The 22,841-nt window shown below is 41.4% G+C and overlaps 1 protein-coding gene across 2 annotated transcripts in view; it reads left to right on the forward strand.

The window, feature by feature from the left end:
• Positions 1–22,841, forward strand: part of ACVR2B (activin A receptor type 2B) — a 156,020-nt gene that overhangs the window by 116,599 nt on the left and 16,580 nt on the right. For both annotated transcript variants that reach the window (XM_045002904.1, XM_045002905.1), the window contains exons 2-7: positions 8,521–8,728; positions 14,683–14,792; positions 15,828–15,979; positions 16,938–17,081; positions 18,041–18,184; positions 19,068–19,216. In XM_045002904.1, coding sequence (XP_044858839.1) covers positions 8,521–8,728; positions 14,683–14,792; positions 15,828–15,979; positions 16,938–17,081; positions 18,041–18,184; positions 19,068–19,216 — 907 coding nt within the window. The remainder of the gene's footprint in view (positions 1–8,520; positions 8,729–14,682; positions 14,793–15,827; positions 15,980–16,937; positions 17,082–18,040; positions 18,185–19,067; positions 19,217–22,841) is intronic.

Below are 22,841 nucleotides of genomic sequence, written 5' to 3' on the forward strand. Positions count from 1 at the left end.
GTCATTGAAGGTCTGCAGAATTATTGTTATAACTTATTGAGTCTGGATGGAAAAAGAGGCTGCAGATCAGCATCAAGTGAGCTCATCAGTTTGCAATTTCTGGTTATAAACCAGAGGACCTGCTTCCATAGAATTTAACAGTCTTTGATGATAGTATAAGGAAGGAAGTTAAGACTTTGCTGCCTGAACAAAACTGGTGTAATGAGAATAGGGAGAGCCACAAGCCTGACTTTGGAGTCCTGGTGCATGTTTTAGTCAGGCCAAAAACTAATCACCTTTCCTGACCGAAGAGGAAAGGCATTGGCCACATTTGCTGGTGGATGCTGTCTGGCATTGGAAAGGTATATGAGTACTGGGCGATAACTCAGCTTCGCACTAGCAAAATCAAGTCCTCAAAAACTGGGACCCCAACTGTCTGATTCAGATATCAGTCTGCTTGCAGCCTAAAAGAAACAGTGTAGATCTTAGCAGCCTCTTACAATGGCTAGGATATGGTGGAACTATTCAGGGCTAGTTTCAGCCACTGGTGAAAGCAGATGATGAGAAACTCCCCGTGAACACACGTGCAGGTTGGATTGAAGACTTCCAAACCCACGGTGCTGCTTTTTTTTTTTTTTAAATAAAGTGACACTGAGTTTTATGCAAGGTGGAAGAAGTGGAGAGGTTTGGGGACAGAAACACGGCTCTACTGCAGTTACCATAGGCAATGAGCCCTGTTCCGCCAACCTAGATACCTTTCTACCAGCAACATCCACCACCTGACCTCTCTACTGCAGGGCCAGACCCACGCAGAAGGCTGTGCTCTGGCCTGTCACACCACAGCAAGTTTCACCCTGTGTGCTTATGCAGATGAGGACCCTAGTAATAAAGGCTTGTGTTCTGCTGAAGCTGATGCTGCTCAAGCAAACTGCCACCTTTATTCTCAATCTACAGCACTTCTCCTCATTTAGCTCCTTCTGCCTTTCTTGAACAGAGACTGTCTTGCTGCTGTTTGATTTTCTGATGTGAAAAAAGTGGAGGCCCTAGCATAAAAAGCCAGAAAATTAATTTTTCTCTGAGACTTGAATTGGGATTTGGTGTCCTTTGCCTTTGGAGAGGAAAGATCTAACAAGACTTTCTTTTCCCCTTTGTGAGCCTAATGGCAAGTAAAGGTTAAAATAATCCTACAAACCACAAAGTAGTAAAGAGGAACTTGGAGAAATTAACTTCCAAGCATACAGAATCTCCTGTTAGCTACCATAGATACATCAACATAACTCTTCCATTGAGCCTCCTACTTCCCCAGATAACTTGCTGACAAAGTGACTATATACAAAGTGACTGGGTTGAAATAGTGCCATTAAAATATTAGGAGGAACTTCACTCCCATTCTATATTTCATATCCATTACTTGCTAGAAATTGTCAATGTAGTTAGGTCACTTATATCTTGGCAGGTTTCTCCCATTGCATCTCCTTTTAGACAGGACAGAGAATCCAGAATATTTGGATTTTGATTTATGGCAGACTTTAAAAACCATGTTTTACATGATCTGTCCTGGCAGTTTAAAGAGAGATTGTACTGTTTTACTTCCTTTCTTGTACATCCTGCCAAAACACTGCTGAACTCTTACTTAAGCTTTGGTTAGTCAAGTGTAAGAGGGTGTCAAGACGACACACAATTTCGTTTGCAGGGCAGAGGCCCCCAAACTTCTTTGCTCACTCTTCCCCGCCCTTATCTGGTCCATGCTCCCCTGGAAGCTGTGGTGGGGGCTGGAAACAGGCCTGGTGCAGGGGCCAGGGCCAGGACCAGAGCTGGGGGCAGAGTTGGGTTGGCCTGTGCTTCCTCCCTGCCCGCCGTGGGGGCTGGTCCTGGACCTGCTGTGCTTTCCCCAAATGTTTAGCTATGCCCCCTAAAGGGCGCACCCCATAGTTTGGGAGCCACTATTTAAAGGGCACATTTTCCTGATGCCTGACCTTCAATATCTTTTTGTCCATTTACATGCATTACAGTTTTTCCAATTACCAGTGAATTAAATTTGGAATTGTGATATTTAGAAATGTCAAGCAGAATCAGTAGAAAAGCACTTTGGGCCCAGTCTTAATAGACTCAGCACATTTGAAAGCATATTTGAAATGTCCCTGCTGATGAAACTCAGAGGACCATGTGTGGCATGTGAAGTGCTGCTGTTCAGACGCTGAAGCTTTCTGGCAATGGCAGTTCACCAGAGACTTCTTATTTCTACATTGTTGTAGGTCTGCATTGCATGTTATAGACACATGACTACTCTCTCCCTGGAGAAGAGCTAGGCAATGAAGAGCCATCTCTGACAGGGTTTTCCTGGGGTTCAAAACAGTGGTATGGGGTAGTGAGCAGGGAGATGGAATGTTATCGTTATCTATGATATCTGATCGGAAGTATCTCCTCTCTTTGGTTGACTTTAACAGGAAATGCCTTTAGGATGTATAAAAACCCCCCTCACTTTTAAAATCTCAGATTTTCCTCCACTCAGATTGTAAGCAGCTGGGGGCAGAAACAGACTATTTTTAGGTGTTTGTACAACTAGCGCAATGGGATTGTGGTGTGTGACTGGACTCCTGAGTGCTGTGGCAATACAAAGAAATAATAATCTCCTAATGCATGCTGATATAAAAGTGTGTTTCAGATAGACTTAAGAGAAATATCCCAAAAGACATCTCATGGTGCTATGCAACAGCTTGCCCTCTATAACGGCTGCGTATCTGAAATCCAGTGATACAGGGAGAGAAAAAAGGCCGCCTGAAGAAATCATTTGTCAATCAAGGCAATGTCTTGGTTTAGTGAAGCAAGGAAACTGTGGAGAGACACCTCCTAATGAGTAGGGTTAATGGAGAAATGGTTGGCATTTGCCTGTTAACTCTGTGGCAAGGGTCCGACAGAAGCATACATCCCTTAGGATGTTAATAAACAAATCCCAATTGTGCCACACTCCATGCTTCCCTCCACACATTGAGATATATGGAGGCAAGTGCTGTGTGGCCATGCTTTACTCTAATGCACAATTTCCTAACCTTTGTGGTGTTTTGTCCTCTTAGATACAGCACTGGCCTGTCTGTCTAATATAACACAGACAAGGTAGGTGAGGTAATATATTTTTATTGGACCAATAAAATATTACCTCTCACACCTCTCTCTAATATCCTGGGACCAACACAGCTACAACACCACTGCAAATAATATAACACACATCCCCCACCGGGTTTTTGTGATTACTAATCCAGTTTGAGCTCTGACTGTCCAAATTGCCTCGTTTGCGACCCAAAGAGCATTTAAACATGAACTGCAGGAGCAACAAGGCATTAAATGCTTTTGATTGATCTCCCTGGTCTTTTTATTAAAGAACCAAAACCTTTCTGAGGAGACCGATATAGTTAGCGATGTAAAGGGGAAAAAATAATTACATTTTGGCTTTGTCCTTAACTGAGGTTACACAAAATAGAATTTCCTAATGGATGAATAATCCCCTCCTTTAAACAAAATATGAAAATGACCATTTGAGCTGAAATTGAAAATGCCCTATTTCCAGAAATTGACTACTGGCAATGCGCGTTTTTTTTTTTTTACTGGTGCAGAGTGCTAATGATCATGACCTAGCTAAACCTTCTTGGATCAGTTTTACCTAGGCAAAGCAATGATTTGTTAAACCTTTTCCTGAGTGATCCTCTGCTTTGGGCCACAGAGTAGGCTCACTGGTGTGTGTGTGTGTGTGTGTGTGTGTGTGTGTGTGTGTGCGCAATATTTCAGTAAATCAGATAATGTTGCCATGTCACTGAGCTGATTTCTGTAAACAAGAATACCTGCCTGGTGTTATGGACTTTGAGCAATTCTGGGCTTCTGTGGTCTTTCATGGGCTCTTTTTTTCTAGACTTTCTTTGTGAAAGAAACAAACCCTAGTCAATTTAAAATGACAGGAAATTATTCAAAAGAATTAAATCTTTATTGCATCCTTTTCCCAAGTTGCTGCTAATGTCTGTTTAAAAAATATATTCCCTATATTTCAAGGAATGCATTATATTAGCAGTTTGAGAAAGGAGTGTAATCTAATTCTTTTGAATAATTTCCTTGTTATCTTTAATTGACTTGAGCCCAAGTTTTTAAAAAAAAAATAGTGGGGGAGAGAGAAGGAATCACTACACAGATGTCTGTGGAAGCGGTGAAGTCTGAGTCATGGTGTGAATATAGAAGCCCCTGGTTATTGTCATCCCTGGTGAGTAGAGAGGATGCATTTCTTAATACGAAGTTTCTTTTTTAATTTTAAAAGAAAATGACTTAAAGCCTCCTGTCCTTTTGAGACTGGCTGTAATGACATCACCACGGGTTACCATGGTGATATTGTATATGTTGAGAATTGTTTAACAGCCACTGATTGACAGAAAACTTCAGAGTTTTTGTCTTGGGAACTACCTAGTCTATTGACAGAAAACAGAACTCAAGCTAATCTTCCTTCTACACATTCTGTGGCTGATGTTCCCAGTGTTATACTGAATTCTGGTTTTATTTTATTAGTATTTTTATTTTGGGGGGGGGGATGGCAAGTCTTACCCTTAGTCTGAAGCTTGCACCAGAGAAGACCTGTGTTCTATGGGGGGGCATGCCCCAGGCTCATTACAGAATTTCTCATGCTCAAGTATCTGTTGCTTCCTGGTCCCAGAACTACAACTACTGCTTTTTACATTTCCTTTCCAAAGCACTGTGCAAACATTACTCATCACAACATCCTTGCAAATTATATTGTCCCCACTTTACAGAGGGGGTAGTGGAGGTTATGCATTTGTGCCTGAGGTTATACAGAGTTCTCTGAGCTGGGACTAGAATTGGGGACAACCACCCCTCTGTTTGGTTCACTAGATGAGGCTGCCATCTAGGATGTTTGGGTAGAGAAGAAAAAAAAAATCTCACTCCAGTAAGCTTAGTGGAAAGTTGGGGAATATTATCCCTCTTTGGTTCTGTGGAGAAGATTTTATGGAATTCTTCATCCTGATGCATCCTTTGATTGCACAATCATTTTCTAGAGAAGACCAGGAGATTGTTAAATATAGGCTAGCAACTGTCTAAGATGGAAGCCATGTTACACATTACAATAAAGCAAAGGCATTCATTCATAGCTTTAAAAGAAGAAAAAGGCATCCCTTACTTTCCTGCACACAAGACGACAATTCATTATTTGCTGCTGATTTCACTGGGTATTTAACAGACAGGCTTAATTCTATTACAAATTGTCATGTAAATACACCTCTACCTTGATATAATTCTGTCCTCGGGAGCCAAAAAATCTTACTGCGTTATAGGTGAAACCGCGTTATATCGAACTTGATTTACTCCGCCGGAGTGTGCAGCCGCCCCCCCCCCCCCGGAGTGCTGCTTTTACCACGTTATACCCGAATTTGTGTTATATCGGGTTGCGTTATATCAGGGTAGAGGTAAATCAACGGATCAAATGCAAAGGCTTTGTGGAGAAGCAGCAATATTGACGATTCTCTGTGTCTGGGGATATTTGTGGCTGTTTTTTACTATAGTAAGCAACTTGTCGAGGACTTGGATGGAGATTTGCAAGTGCTGATAAAACCTTCAGATGCTGTTAAAATTGAACTCTTCTGTGTGTGTTTTGAATATAATTTTCTGTTTTAAAGCTCCACTTTATGGCTGTTTCCCACCCTTTTAAATCTCTCCCATGATAGATTAAGCATTCTTCTTGGGGGGGCGGGGAAGTTATTGGAGAATTAAACACCTCTTAAAAATATAAAGAGTTCCTCCAGTCTGTCTTCTCCACACCAGAGAAATTACCCAGTGCTGCTGATAGCTCAAGTTAAGTAACCAGGGCAGCTGACTTGGTGCAGAGCAAGGTTTAATTGCAAGAATGACTTGGTGCAGAGCAAGGTTTAATTGCAAGAATGGCTCAGGGCAAACCATGTTCAGCACTGTTTCAGAAGCCCTGGCTTGTCCTGGTCCATCCTTGGACTTAAACCTTGTTCAGCGCCAGTTGTCAGTAGTAGGCTAATTTCCTGGTGGACAAGGCTAAATTTACACTAGGATAGCACCTCGAATGCAGACCACTCTCCAAACTTTCTACAGATGTACACCCACCAGTGAAATGGAGGCAAATCTTACTACCCTACAACAATTCAGAAAGGAAGTGAGGAAGATTTAATGCACATCAGAAGGTTACAGGCTGTAGAAAGGAAGACTGATCCAGTGGTTAAGATGTGAGTCTGGAATTTGGGAGACCTGAGTTGAATTCCTTGCTGTGCCACAGATTTCCTGCATGACCTTGGGCAAGTCACTTAGTCTCTCTCTGTGCCTCAATTCTTCATCTGTAAAGTGGGGATAATAGCCCTGCCCTACCACGTGGGGTTGTTGTGCAGATAAATGTTAACGATTGTGCGGTGCTCAGATATTGTAGTAATGGGCACTAAGTGCCTTCACCCTAAGGCAGATTGTAAAGTGGACAGAATTGAACCCTGAAAGTGCATTGAGATTTTTCATTGGCCACAATGAGTCAGGAGCTTGATTTTTACATCTCAGCCAGATAATGACACTTCTAGCAGCAGGATTGTTCCTTTATCACCAGGCTGGGGGATTGATTCAGTGTTGTTTACTGAATTGCCAATACCTAGATTTTCCTTGGAAGCAACCTGTCAAAGTAATGACCAGGCCTGACCTTGTTTTAACCTGGGTGATCCCATGGTGGTATGGCTACAGCCTAAGAAGATAATACTAATTTGAAAACTTAAACTATTTCTGGTTGTGTGTAATGTGTTTATAGTTCAGCATCTCAGCAGGAGTTTAAAAAGCAACCTGCTATTTGTGGCTCAGTGGTGATGTTTCTGGGGTTTCTATTTATACTCTGTTCTTGATGTCTTGTTGCATTTGATTTCTCCTCCTACTTTTAACGTTTGTCTTTAAGATACCTCATACAGAATATGTCTCTAACAAAGCTAGGATTTTTAAGACAAGACTGTGCATGTTTGAGTGTGATCTGTTCATCTCATACTTGATCCCTTTTTCAATTCAAAAAAATTCTTTTGGTACTTTGGATCAGTGTAACAGTTTTTGGCAGCACTTCATTTTGAATCCAATGAGGCCTTGTTACTACTTTGGCTTCTAGTTAGTATCAGTAGGATGATGAGACTCCTTGCTTGCACCAGTTCATGGTGGCTTATTTAACTCAACCCAGTTACAGTGTATGCCTCAGTCAAGTTAATGTGGGGAGGGGAGAGGGGAATCACGCTGAACGAAATTCACCCCTGTGCAGAGACCCAGCCTGAGGCTGCTGTCCCACTTACACCTTCAGAATAGCCGAACACTTAGAAATGCATATTCATTTATTATAATAGGGTTTAAGTGGGACTTTGGTGAGGCACAGGGTGAATTTCACCCCTCACAAATAATTCCCTCAGACACCAAAGGAACCTTGTCCTTCAGATAGAATGTTCCTGTCTTGGTGAGGAGAGTGATTAACTGTATGCGGGTCCAGCAAAACACTAGCTTCCTTTGATGGTTAGGGCATACAGAATTTCATATACTCCACTTAGGCATGATGATGAGTTTTGGAAGTGTATTTTCTTGGTAAGCTGGCCTACTAATAGTACTGAAATGTTGGTTGCACTTGTGTTAATTTACCAGCTTTGTTACACCAGGGAAATCCCAAGCGTACCTGTAACAACTTTCCAGGGGCCCTAGGTTTCACTAGGTTTCCATGATAAAGGAGAATTCCAGCATCCCTCCTATTTAATGAGAAGGTGCATCTTATAATGCTCTGTTTTGAGTTAAGTGGAGCCCACTCATAAGATGATGATAATTGGAGATGATGATAATTGGAGATAATTGGAGATATTTTGAGGTCCCTAGAACTGGAAGGGACCTCAAAAGGTCATCAAGTCCAGCCCCCTGCCTTCACTAGCAGGACCAAGTACTGATTTTTGCCCCAGGTCCCTAAGTGGCCCCCTCAAGGATTGAACTCGCAACCCTGGGTTTAGCAGGCCAATGCTCAAACCACTGAGCTATCCCTCCCCAGTTTAAGGTGGCACAACACATTCCATACCTAGGCCTTTGTGGGCTATATTCCTGTACTGAAGGTGAGGCCACATAAATCTCTGCAGGACGTTCGTCACTTGAACATTACACCTCCTCCTAGGATGATCTTGTGGTTAAGGCACTGGATTGACACTCAAGGAGATCACTGTTCAATTCTTAGCTTTCCCATAGACTTCCTATCTGACCTTGAGTAAATCTCATAACTCCTCGGTGGGTTAGTTCCCTGTCTGTAGAATGAGAATAATACTTCTCTGCCTCACAGGGGTGGGGAAGATAAACGAGTTAATTAAATGTGATCTGCTCAGCTGTTACAGTGCTGTGTTCCATGTAAAGTATGGATAAAGATAAAACATGCACACTAAGTAGTATACCCACTTCACTGACGCTCAGCAGCTAAGCATGTGGAAATGTCTTTTCATGTATTTAACTGTGGTTTCACGTAAGCATATTTTGGTTTTGGATACCCAGGGCCAGGTCATGGGGAGGCAGAGACGAGAGAATGCATCTACTACAATGCCAACTGGGAGCTGGAGAAGACCAATCAGAGCGGCGTGGAACGCTGTGAAGGAGAGAAGGACAAACGGCTCCATTGCTATGCTTCTTGGAGAAACAACTCTGGCTCCATTGAGTTGGTGAAGAAAGGCTGCTGGTTAGATGACTTCAACTGCTATGACAGGTAATAGCCACAAATTTAAATTGTATTTCAAGTGGGAAAGGCTTGCAAATTGCATAAGTGATGTCCAGAAGCAGCCTGATTCAACTGGGCCCCATTAACTTGCTTTAATTGCCTGTATATCTCTCAAAATTCTCACTTAACAACTCTTTGCTTTCAGTATAGAAGCCGCAAAAGGCGCTTTTTGGGGTATTTTTTTTACAGGAAAGCTAAGCAGTTCTGGCATGCTCTGAAAAATGTGTCCTGTACCACTGAGTGAAGAGCAATATGTTCTTCCAAGAGTACTTGGCTACATAAAGGAAAATATGGAGTCATTTGGAGCTGTCTAGGAAAAACGTAGATCTTGAGGGGTATTAGGGTTTGGGATGTTTTTGCTTTAATGATATTGTAAAGGGTTTCTTTACTCCCTGTCCCTGCTAGCTGGGTTGAGGGTAGGATTGTAGTTCTGGCAGAGACTGAGGGGATGGACCATGGAAGTACGAGTGTGTTGGGGTGTGGTGCTGTCTGTAGCCAGCTGTAGGGAAAATGGGCACTGCTGTGTGAAGGGTGTGGATGCATTAAAGAGCTTGGATTTTAGGAAAATATGGTCATGCCGTGTAAGCTTTGGGTAACCCAATGCTGTGTTATCAAAAGAGAACAACTGCAATTTTTAAAAGTTTTCCTTAGTTTCAAAGTTTGAAGGAACACTGTCCACTAGTTCTGGGCCCATTTTTAGTTTAAAAAATTGTAGCTAAAAGGTGGTATATAAGAATCATAGCACTCAGAGGTATGGGCAAAACCTTACTGGGCCATCGGGATGATGATCTGGTTCTACAATTTAAATGCCAAAGTAGAACTAATCCTGCTTTTGCAGGAAAATAGATTATTCCCAACTGTATATTTCCTAGTTCTTTTATCCTGTCTGATTTTAAGTATTCTAAGACACGAGGTTTCCACTACTACTTGGGAACGATCATTCTGGAGTTTAGGTCTCATACGAAATTCTACTTGAACTTATTTCCTGTGCAACCCTATTGAAATCTCTAGGGTTAAGTCAGGGCCAAATTTGGCCCCAAGTTAAAAAGTTTGTCCTGTTCATTGAAGTTGTTCCTAGCTCTATCCCATTCCTCTGAGCAATCCTGCCCCACCATATAGCTCATAAGTAATTCCTCTTATTCCTTCAAATATTTGTAGCTGGCTTATTTTTCCGCCACACCCGTCATCTTAGTAGTTGCATAGTCAAGCCCCATATTCATTTAGATTTTACCTTTTTTTCCCCCCACCCAATAAATCAGTCCTTCCAGACTCCTTAGTCATTGTAGTGCTGATCCTCATGAGAATGGGAACGTTTCACTACCATTTTCTATTTTTAAACAGAAGTGTTTAGCATAACCAGATTTCCTCTTATAGCATATGCTCCCAAATACAACAGCACTGTGACAGGTGCATGGTATAACACAATGCCCCCATGCTGTAATGCACTGGTTCTCAACTTCTTCCATACTATTATCCTGTATTACAACAGAAGAATGTTTCTGGACCTTCCAATCCCTCTCATCTAGTTGTAAAGAAAGAGAGGATGGTTGCAATCTCCTAAAACCTGTTCAAATGCCCAAGATCGAGAACACATGCTTACAACACACTACCCCTGTGGCATGAGAACCAGAAGGTACAAACTGACCAGTCTAGTTTCATGGTCCAAGCTGAGAGATACTAGGTGTTAACAAGCAACATAAATGGTTAAAACTCCATTTTTAACTTTTAGAAAGATTTTAATTAACCAAGTCAGTTTTAATTATACACTTCTTGAGTGTTCAGTTTGTATTTTAATGGTGGCCTTTTAGTTGCCCCATGCTGTTATGCTTTGATCCCAGGAGAAATGATAAAATGTGACAAACGTGCCTATACAACGAATGCAACTGCATTAATGTCCTCATGGCCTTTACTGGCATTTGTGTTCAGCACACACACACTCAAGCTGCTGGGCTCCCAAGAGCAATCTTGTTGGGATGCAGTTATGTTTCTACATCATTACCTATGAGGTGTCTCCTGGAAAAAGGACACAGTCTACATGTTCTATCAAATTCTAGTGTCTTTTGCTTAGTAATGTAGATAATGGTTAGTGTTGTATGCCAAACGGTACCTTGTTGCAACACCAAGGTTGAGATGTTAATGATGCTAAGGTCAGGACATTTAAGGTTATGGTTCCTAGGGCAATCTTAACTCTGACCTTTAATCTCATCTAATCTGTTAGGGCATGGATGTGGTTTAAGAATCTTTATAGATTCTTATGCGTTCATTACAATATTTAAACCCCTTGTACTTGTGCATTAAAGTGGTGTTTCATTATGTGATCACTCAACAAATATGCCATAACATGGCACATGTGCATTTAAAGCTGTAGAAAAGGGTACAATTTGAAAATAAATGAACAGCGCGCAATTCATTTATGTGCTTAATCTCGCTGGAGGAGAAGTATTAAAATTCACTTGAAGAGCATGTGAATTACTATAAAATGTACACTTACAGCTATAGAAAAAAGTGTAGTTCTTTCCCACTATATTATATTTTACTGCTTGCTAAGTAGTGTGTCAAGCTGCCCAGGGTTGTGTACCTGGGCACACTCTGAACCAATTAAGGGAAATAATGAATTGCCTATGCAGAGTAGGCTGTTTTCACTCATTAACTTAATTTCTTAACTAACAGACTTTGCAAAACATGCATTCTCCACTGAAGGCTACAAATACTCAAGTCTAATGCTATTAAATTGAAATGTTTTATGTTGTCTGAGTTCAGGAAAAGGTATATGGAACTATTATTTAATTTATTGAAACATCGTCTCTTGGATAACTCAAATGGCTGATGTTTCTTTGAACTAAAAAATAAAACAAAATTACTTCCTGACTGAGATCTTGTATGAGAAATTCCAGCTCAAAAGCAGTTTTTTCCCCATGAAGGAATAAACCACTCAAAATAGTGCCATGGATTAAAAGAGCCTTCTCCACCCTTACTTATAGCTATGTGCTATTGATGCCACAATCGAGGGGGCTTCCATGGATTCACAGATAGAGTAATAAAGTCAGACATGATTGTTTTATTACTTCCTCAGTGTGTTTGAGGGAAGGAAGTTAGGCATATAAATTTAGCTGGATTTAGGAAATCTTTTGATACAGTTCATAGAGCACAAATCTGCAATCTAAGTAACTAGATAATATACTGGAGAGGGTAAAAAACTGACAAAGCAAGCAGGTGTTTGTAAACAGTAGCAACTTGCACTGGGGGGGAAGTGAGTAGTAGAACACTACAACAGTCATTGGAACATCTTTTGCACTGACCTGGCAGGAAAGCGGATGTGTGGAAAACTGATGAAGTTTGTTTGATACCTATATGAGAATCTCTTTAAGATATACAAAATATTGAAACAGTATGGCTAGATACCTGCAGTGCTATCTGAACTAGAGGCAACTGAGAATATTTAGAACTACAACTTACATTTGTTAAAAGACAGGTACTAATGTTTAGGTGGAAATTCTTTAAAGCGAATTAGTAGTTAATATAGTTTCCTACCTCAAGTAAGTACATGAATAAGACTTATTCTTTATTAGTTGCAAGTAAGATAACTAATGCAGGTAGTTGTTAGAGAGGACAGACCAATAAAATGGAAATACTGTATATACTTGATCATAAGCCAGTTCATTTAAAAGCTGACCCCCCCCTCCCCAAGATGAATAAGTAAAAATAGAAATTTTTTATGACCCATTCATAAGCCGACCCTATAATTCAGGGGTCAGCAAACTTTGGCTCCCAGGCCATCAGGATAAGCTGCTGGTGGGCTGACATGGTTTGTTTACCTTGAGCGTCCGCAGGCACGGAGGTAAACCTAAGTAAACAAAGTGTCCCGACGCGCCAGCTGCTTACCCTGATGGGCCGGGACAGCAACTGGTGGGGAAATGGTGGGTGTGTGGGGGGGTGGGAGTGGGGGACAGGGAGTAACCCCTGTGACCACCCCCCACATGACGCTAGCCCGGCACCCCCACATTCTCCCCATCCCTTCCCACCTTATCTGGGGAGGGCCGGGGAAGATGTCTCTGGCCTGGCCGTAGCCTACTCTGGCGGGTGGGGCCAAGCGGCATGGCCGCAGCCTGCCAGCCCCAGAGCTGCAGCTGCTTCGGAGGCTTGGGGGAAAGCAGGGTGGCCAGAAGTGGAGAGACTCTGGCCCCACCTCTTCCCTTCTGGCTCTGCTGGCTGTGCTGCTTCTCCTTGCCGCCTCTGTTGGGGGGAGGGGCTGTGTCCCACCTCTCCCTCTCTACACCCATTTATAAGCTGACCCCCTTCTCTGGTGCTTCCCTTTTTTACTTTTAAAAAAAATCGGCTTATGAACGAGAATACACGGTAGTTAGATACAGTAACTACAAAGGTGGGGCTGGCTCAAGAAGGGTTTCTGGCCTCCTTGTTTAAATGTAATGATTTTTATCCAGTGTTGCTGAATTACAAGATTTAAAGTTAGATGTGAAGAACAAAACCAAAGTATAGTCTAGTGAGCTGAAGTGCCTGGATAATACGCCTTTAAGGGCTTTGAAATTCATGGGGATCAGAATGTTGCTAATGAATTGAAGCTGAGCAGCCTTAAAATAGGTCCCCCCCCTTCCAAAAACATTATGTTAAAAGAACTTCCTTTATTTGCAAAGTCAAGCACTCAAAAGTTAGGAAATGCCAGAATTTAGGTTGCCTGTGCAACATTAATTTGGTCCACTTCTGCATATTAATTACAATACAGTTTTCAACTACATGATCATATACTGTTTCCCCCCCCCCCCCCCCCATGTGATCCCTGCCTCAGTCAGTGCACAGGACAGAGAGTGCTCAGGGAATGGAGCAGCTGTTTGGTATTTTAATACTTATCATTCAGTTAGAGATCACAGCCTTATTTATTACACAGCGTCCAAAGCCTGCAGTGAATATGGAATTTTGTTTCTTTGTGGTCTTTTCTAGGGTGCTTGCTACTATGGTATGAGTGCCACACAAACATCAGTGAATTTATCTCCACTGCAAGATCAGAGAACATTCTCCTCCCTGTTGTACAGCTGGCAAAACTAAGACAAAGAGACTGCCTGAGACCATGCGGTGAATTGGTGGCAGAGCCAGAATTAGACTCAGGGCTGCCTGTCTCCCAACCTTGTACTCATTGCTCTAGATCACGTTGCTTTACTGACATGTTGAGAATCCACAGCTCCCATTGGCTTTAGCTGGAGTTGTGAGTGCTCAGCCCTTCTGCAGATCAGCCTTCAGGTGTCTCAAGTTGGGAACCCAGAAAATGGCGAACACCTAAGTAGTGGCCACCTGCCCACATTTTAATTAAAGTGACTTATTCAGTATCACATAAAAGCTCTGTGACAGAGACAGGGGTAGTACGGAGTTCTCCTGTGCAGCATTCACCTGCCTTAGCCACAAGACCATCCTTTTTCTTCCTGCAATCCCCTACTTTAGTCTGTACACATCTTCTAACTGCTAGAGCAAATCAGACAAGAGTCCTCCGCCTCATTCACTACACAACAGCCCAATTCTTTCCCTGAGCATTGTCCATCCAGTGCAATGAAGGAGGCAAAGGACCAGTGAGGGGAAAAATTGTGACTAAAGATCTAGGAAGAGACAAGGAAATGCACACTGATTGTCTGCCAAAAGTCCTGGAATGTTCACTCTTACCTGGGTTTAATTTACTCTTTTGTGCACTCGTGTACAAGGGCCGCAAACTAGAATTCTACAGCAAAGTCTCTTGGTTATTCCCTTTAAAAAAACAAAAAACAAACAAAAAAAAAAGCTTTCTAGCTTAAGAGACTATAGGCCTGCAGAATGCAACAGGAGGAGGAGAAAAACAGAAACTTCACTGCAGCCAAATCTTCACTTCCTTGAACAGTATAAAGCAATTCACTATTTTTTTTCCCCCTCCTCCCTGTTCCTCTTGCCCATTCCTGATACAGGCAAGAATGTGTAGCCACAGAAGAGAACCCTCAAGTGTTTTTCTGCTGCTGTGAGGGGAACTATTGCAATGAGAAATTTACGCACTTACCTGAAGTAACTGGTCCAGAAGGTAAGTGACTCACTTTGGGGGGGAGCAGAACTGTCCCTCTTAACTAACTTCCAGTATATTTTGCTGACTGAGGAGATGAGAAAGGAATGTTTATGCAGTTGTGGTGATTTCCAACATTTGTGGATATAAGTTAAAGGGCAAGTTCTCCTTTATGGAAAAGTATTAGGGTTTAAATTATATTTTTCTATAGGTGTCTTTTAAACTATCCTATAAAATGTTAATAGAAAATATCTGTCTTCTATAGAGTGATCTCAAGGAATCTATAGAAAGCATCTTTTTCTCTGAACTGTATAGATTTTTCAGAGTAATTTCTATAGAATTTTATTAGATCCATATCAAATTTTCCAGGACTTTATGAAAGTTATTAATTGTTTACATATTTGTATTACCTATTGTTATTAAAATACCCTTCATAGTCTCATAATAACAAAATAAGCCTTTCCCTACTGATTTTTTTTGTTTAATTTGGCAAGTATTAATATTTGTCCATCCCTCATCCTTCCGTGTCTCCAGTGAAGCAACATGGCTCTATTTAGACTTCCCATTCTTTGTTCATCAGCTTTACTGATGTAATGGGGAATTGGTATTACTGTGGAGATGGTACATTTGCTGATGGCTTCTGCAGTATTTTACTCTAAACTGACATCTTATTGCTATGGCTGGAAAACCTTTCTCTTTGTTAGATAATGGCAGTGGTGGGGAAGGGTCTTTGCCATCTGTGCCCATGTAACATCTTTTAGGGTTCGCAGCAGGCAGGCATGTAGACTTAGAAACTCCAGCAGGCAATTTTCTACTTCACTTGGGTCTAGGGAACTTTTCTGGGGAAGTTCTAACGCGGTACTTTAGAGCATGCATGGCTAGATCTTTATTAATAAATTGCTCATTACAAGAGCATGTGTGTCACACCAGCAAATGTGCTCCGCTAAGGAGTTGGGGGAGGGCAAATGCTTGTGTATGTCTGGAACTCCAGCCACTAATCCCATTGCAAATATAAAAAGTCCTGTTTCACTTACTGTTCCCCCTCCCCTCTTACAGTAATATACGAGCCGCCACCACCAACACCCTCACTACTCAACATTCTGGTTTACTCTCTGCTTCCAATTGCTGTTCTGTCAATGGCCATTCTCTTGGCCTTCTGGATGTACCGTCACCGAAAGCCCCCCTATGGGCACGTTGACATTAACGAGGTGAGTCAGAAGCCTGATACCTTGAAAACTGAAGGGCAAGAGTTGACTTTTTTTTTTCTCTTTTGTAAACGTAATTTCACTGTTTACCAGAAGCAGGTTGAGTATTTCAACCTTCTTAGATTGATTGTCCTTGGATGGCACATTATTAATTTAAGATGGCAGAACTTTCTCTTTGCTTTGTTAAATTGTTAAATAAATGTTGCAATACCATGCCGGGATTCATAATGGCTATCTTAGCACATGCTATAAGAACCTAGTATTTTTCGGGGGGGGCGGGAATTAAAAAAGTCTTATGGCTTAATTTTAGTTTGAGGTGCTGAACACCTTTTTATTCCTGCATGGCTAGACAGAGCCTATGCCAAATGAGCTTTTCAAACATGGAAGATAGATTTGGGTCGGAGGAGTCCAACTACTCTTCTGCATGAAGCTACATTGTATTGTAAATAACCTCAAATGTTTGTATGAAAGATGCTATTTTTATGGAAGCCTATTGTGCCTGATTGGATTAAAGACTTACTTGCTATTCATTAGAATGGTATGAAGTATTCATAATGAAGTGCAAAACTATTTGAAATTTTAGGTGTACTTTGCTATTTTGTAACAAAACTGAAGGTGGCATATTTTTGCAGGAGCTATCATAAAGCGTAAATGTTTTCCAAGTGAAGACAGCTTTTGCATTGAAGACATGAGAAAATTCAAGCTTTTGCCATGACTTGATGCAAAAAGTAGTTTAACATTTCATATAAACCACATTTGAGGGTGGGAAATGCCACCAAATGGCAAAGTGTTTCATGTGAAAATTCTGCAAAACAAAATGTGAATTTCACACTGCTCTGCTACTAAGTCATATTTTACTTTGAACAGTAAAATTTCAGTCAGCTAAAATACGTTTTTCCCCTGGCTTCACTGTTTGACTTCAGTTTGTAACCTACATCTTTATCCTTGTTTTGTTTTCTAGGATCCTGGTCCACCACCCCCTTCTCCATTGGTTGGCCTTAAGCCATTGCAATTATTGGAGATCAAAGCTAGGGGGCGCTTTGGCTGTGTCTGGAAGGCTCAGCTGATGAATGACTATGTAGCCGTGAAAATCTTCCCCATACAGGTGAGAGAAATTCAAGGACCTCCATATGCCTTTGAATATGGTTAGCTCATTAGCAAATGCCACCTGCAGCAACTGCTGTTTCAAGCTGGGCAAATGATCCCATTTTGAAATCTACAGGGCATTTTAACTATGGTCCAAATGTTCAGAGTTGTAGAAATTCAGGGAGGCAGCATGCAGTGTAATACCCAAAGAGTGCACAAAAGACCATGTTAATCCCAGATCTTGCATGACTGTTGCCTGGGTAAATTGAGAATCCAGACCTGAACATAAGTAATTTGCAGCTCACAAAGCCACAGTCCTAATGATGTGAAGACTCATTGTACGGGAACATTAGTGTGCTGAGAAGTTGTATATTTCATTTTGGACATTCAAAACTCAAAGAATTGCAAATGGAAAAACCAAAACAATCAGATATGTCCAGTTGAAGAAAAATTATTGAAAAATCTTTGTGCTCGTCCCCTAAACCCCTCTTCTTTAATACTCCTCTTCCTTGTGTTTTTCATCATGGTTTTATGGAAAGAGATTTTTATATCCTCTCTCCAGACCAGACATTTACACAATCCATTCTGGTTTATGATAATCTTAACAATTAGAGCTGAAATAGAAATCTAGGTAGTAATTTGCATAGGCTTCATTCTTTTACTTGCTTTCACAGAAATTTTGGCTACGTTTTTAATCCGTGACTTTATATTGTCGGCTTTCACTTTTTTTTTTTAATGAGGCTATAGCACTTTCTGAGGTGGTTTGGGGAGGGGTTAAGTACAGGAATGTCTTCTCTCCCTCTGGCATGTAGACCTTTTGGGAAATTGCCTAATTTTAAAGGCATCTGTACTCCTTTTTATGATGTCTGAGAATAACTTTGAGGAGCATCAGCAATGCACTGTGTCATGGCAGCTATTTGCTTTAAATGGAAGGTTGAATTTAGAAGTGGTCTTTGATCATGTTACCCTCTGCTTTAGGATAAACAATCCTGGCAGAGTGAGAGAGAAATCTTCAACACCCCTGGCATGAAGCATGAAAACCTTTTGCAGTTTATTGCAGCAGAGAAGCGAGGAACAAACCTGGAGATGGAGCTATGGCTGATCACAGCTTTCCATGACAAGGTATCATATATCCACATCTCCATTTGGGGGCTAAAGGGACTGATGCCTATTGGGATAACTATGCAGGATTTGGAATGGGCGTTTACCATTTGAACAGCCACTTTGAAATGTCCTGTTCACCTTGTAGCTAATTTTTTGAGCTATGTTTCAGTTTATTGAGAGAAAAAAGGCAAACCGACCCTTGGTTTAAAGATTTCTCAGAACTACTGTTGGCTTTAGAAAATCGGTCTGATCTGCAGGACAGGAGGAGAAGTGGAAAAGGCCAGTGTTTGCACTTGTAAGCAGTAATAACCTCGCACCTGTGTAGGCAAACCTGAGAGATAGCATTCAGAGCTGACAATCAGACTGTTGCAGTCCTTACTCTGCACTTTCAGATAGGCTCTGTATTTACTTAAAACTCACAGCATATCTAGGTTTCATGGGTTGCTTTAGTTGTCAAATATAAAGAACATTTAAAATAAAACAAACATGCACAAATCCACGTTTGAGCTGCAATGTTACCCCTGTATTTAATCCAAGGTTCATGGAGTCATTCATTTCCATAGACAGCTAATAGAATGTAATATCTTTTCTCATTTAAGGCTTACCCCTTCTTGTATAGCTGCTCAAGTTTTTTTCCTTGAGGGAGCTAGACCTGGCGGAACTAATTTTTAAAGCCATTAGGTATTTTTATTTCAATGAGTCCGGGAAAGTGATAGTATTTCACCAACGTTCTTCTCTTCTTTTTTGTTTTATTCTTTGCAAGTGGATTTTTCTGTCAAATCAAAGTTCAAACTGCTCAAGCACTCATTAAAGCCATTCTCTAAACTGATGATTTGGCACAGCTGTCACTTACCAAGGTCTGTGATTAAGTTCTAAGAACATATGATGTCCCATTTCTCAGGGCTCTCTGACAGATTACCTGAAGGGGAATATTATCAGCTGGAATGAACTCTGCCATGTTGCTGAAACGATGGCCCATGGACTGTCCTACCTACATGAAGATGTCCCCTGGTGTAAAGGGGAAGGACATAAACCTGCCATAGCACACAGGTATTGTATTTTTGCATAACTATGGTTCTTCAGCTCGTGACCTGAAGAGCTCTGTGAAACTTAAAAGCTTGAACCTTGCACTAGCAGAAGTTGGTCCAATAAAAGGTATTACCTCGCCCACCTTGTCTCTTTCTAAAATACATGACCTTCTGGTGACAATTTTGTTGAACAGAGGAGGGAGGAGATCTTGCTTTTATGTAGTGCCTTTCATCCTAAGTATTTGCAAAAGATAACATACAGTAATAGCCAGGTAGGTAATTTGTGCTGCCCCCACACTGCAGAGCCCCTGTAGAATAAAGGAATTTAGGCCAAAACCATGGGGGGACAGATCCTCCACTGAAAGCCCCAGAGGCTGTTTAATGTCCAAACAGAGTAGGCAGGATCTCGATTTAGTCCTTATCCAAAGGACCTACACATTGGAATACTGCATTCAGTTCTGGTGTCCGCAATTCAAGAAGGATGTTGGTAAATTGGAGAGGGTTCAGAGGAGAGCTGCAAGAATGATTGAAGGATTGGAAAACAACCCTTATAACAATAGATTCAAAGAGCTCAATTCGTTTATATTAACTAAGGGAAGGTTTTAAGGGGTACCCTTTGATCACAATCTGTAAGTACCTATGTGGAGAATAGAAATTTGATAATGGAGGACTTTTCAGTCTAGACAAAAGTATAACAAGATCCAGTGGCTGGGATTTGAATTTAGATAAATTCAGACTAGAAATAAGGTGGAAATTTTTAACAGCGAGGGTAATTAACCATTAGAATAGTTTATCAACTGTTGTGCTAGATTCTGCATCTCTGGCAATTTTAAAATCAAGATTGGATGTGTTTTAAAAGATCTGCTCTAGTTGAAACAGGAATTAATTCAGGGAAGTCCTGTGTTATACAGGAAGTTAGACTAGATGATCAAAACTGGCCCTTCTGGCTTTATAATCTGAATAAACTATATTGTAGTCTGTATATTCCGTATGGCTATTTGACTATGAAAGGATTTAAACCGGTGATTCCAGGGAATATAATTATTTCAAACTTGATGCTTAGTCTTATCCTCCCCAGCTGAGTTTTTGTTCAGAAGGAAAGAATGAGTGAAATAGAAAATGGCTGCTGTCTATTACTCATTATTTTATAGCACTTAGCTTGCCATGAGCTGTTCAAAAGATACAAGAAGAGAAGATCCCTGCCCCAAAGAGTTTACAGCACATTTTAGACATGATGCAGGCTAGGGTGGCAGGGCGAATTGCTGGAGTGCAGAACGATGAGGGTTATGGCAACAGTCAGATGGATACTCACTTTATACGTCTGCATGTCTTGATGGTTCTGGATAGCTAGTTCTAAAATAAAAATATAGATAGTATAGTCTTGCTTGCTCCAGGCATCGTGGGATAGGTGAGTTTTCAGGAAGGATTTAAGTCAGGTGAAAGGCTATATACATGGCAGTCCCAGGACATACTCCTTCCCACTGCCCTGCGCTCTAGCTTGGGCTGAAACATGAAGTTCAATTGCAGTCGTCTGTATTTGATTTGGTGAGACTGATTTTTTTTTTTTTTTTACCCATCCGAAAAGCTTAAATCTGTTATAAAAAGTGTTTTCTGTTCAGTGACTTTGTGTGCCCGCCCCCCAAAACAGGAAGAGAATTCTGAGAAATGTGATCTCGTGCAAGAGCCTGCAGCTGCATTTCAGTTGCTTGTGGGGGAACTCTGCCTCCTTGACACTTGCCCCTGTAAAATAAATGCAGTGATTTATATGTGAAATTCCTAGGGATGGGGCAGGGAAAAAGCCATGCAAAACTCTTGAAGCTGTGGACCATGGTAATTAGTGTCACAATAGATTTAGCAAATGATGCAGGGGAAGGGAAGAGGAGGGGGGGGGAATTCATTCCCCATGTGTAAACTTTACCATCTAAGAAGCATGTAGTTTCAGGGCACGGGTATATTTTACTATCTTTCCCCCATCTAAAAAAATAAATGAGTAAATCTGTTTCAAGTTGGGTGATATTTTTGAATAGCACAGGACAATGTACTGTTAAAATGCTTGAATTCTCAGTTAAGTCTGAGTGAGTTACTGCCATAAAAAGCTTCAGCTAACTCCTTAACACCATTGGCCTTTGGCACAAAAGGAGGATTAATGTGGTAATTATCACAATCTTGCTTGTCAGTGCTATAGTGCCCTCTAGTGGAAATTTATAGTAAGAGTATTGGTGTATAAATCAGTGGAATCTAATGCTGCCAAATATTTCTTCTTTGAGTAGCGTCCCTCTGGGTGCTCTGCTTCAGGTACACACGTGCCTCTCAAGCCAGTGATTGGAGATTTTCACCTAGGAGTGTCCGTTCAGCCTCTTAATGTCAGACACCAAAGCTATATAGGGGTGTGTAGGTGAACCGCGTCAGTGCCTTTTCAACCACCTTGGCCTGAGATGGAATCTTAGAACAGTGGTTCTCAACCAGGGCTCTGGGGCCCCCTGGGAGGCAGCGAGCAGGTTTCTGGAGGCTCACCCAGCAGGGCCGGCATTAGGCTTGCTGGGGCCCAGGGCAGAAAGGCGAAGTCACGTTGTGCAGTACTGAAGCCTGGGGCCCCGAGCCCTGCCATCTGGGGCTGAAACCAAAACCTGAGCTGCTTAGCTTAGCATTAGCCCTTCTTGCATCCCCTTAATGCCGGCCCTGGCTTTTATATGCAGAAAAGCAGTTGTGGCACAGCTGGGCTGTGGAATTTTTATAGCATGGGGGGGAGGGGGCGAAAAACGGGTTGAGAACCCCTTCCTTAGTGCGTCTGCCTTGAGCGTGCCTCAGCCTTTCTCTTTTTTATTCCTTAGTGTTTAGATCAGGGGTAGGCAACCTATGGCACGCGTGCCGAAGGCAGCACGCGAGCTGATTTTCAGTGGCACTCACACTGCCTGGGTCCTGGCCACTGGTCCGGGCGGGGGGCTCTGCATTTTAATTTAATTTTAAATGAAGCTTCTTAAACATTTAAAAAACCTTATTTACTTTACATACAACAATAGTTTAGTTATATATTATAGACTTATAGGAAGAGACCTTCTAAAAAAATTAAAAAGTGTTACTGGCACGCGAGACCTTAAATTAGAGTGAATAAATGAAGACTCGGCACACCGCTTCCGAAAGGTTGCTAACCCCTGGTTTAGATACTTAGTCTAGTAGTTGTTAGTGTAGTTAGTGAGTTAGTTTGTACACGTAGTGAGAAGATTGTTTTGTTCTACTCTCCTTTTTCCCCCAGAGAGACTTGTTGGCCAGTTTGGATGTATGGTTTTTTTAAGTGTTTTTACCTCTTTGTATATGCGCATGGAGAATGTGATAGATGCACAATATGCACTGAAGAAAGTGTGTGCACGTACATGTTTGGATTTATCTGTGTGTGCATCTAATCATTCATTTTTACTTTTTTAAGATGGCGGAGCAGTGTATTATTGTGGTTTAGTGTGTCTGTCATAAATTAACTACTCTGCCAAATGGAGTCGTCGTTCAATGAAGGAGAACCAGGCTAGCACAGCTTTGCTCAAGCAATTAAGCACTCTTTAAATTTTGTTGTGAATATGCTATAACAACAAATCCTACACTGCAGAAATGTCTCCAATAACTGCTTTACTGTACAGTGGGCTAAATAACGTCCC

The sequence above is a fragment of the Mauremys mutica genome, chromosome 2 (assembly GCF_020497125.1).
Source record: "Mauremys mutica isolate MM-2020 ecotype Southern chromosome 2, ASM2049712v1, whole genome shotgun sequence".
Taxonomy (NCBI): domain Eukaryota; kingdom Metazoa; phylum Chordata; order Testudines; family Geoemydidae; genus Mauremys; species Mauremys mutica.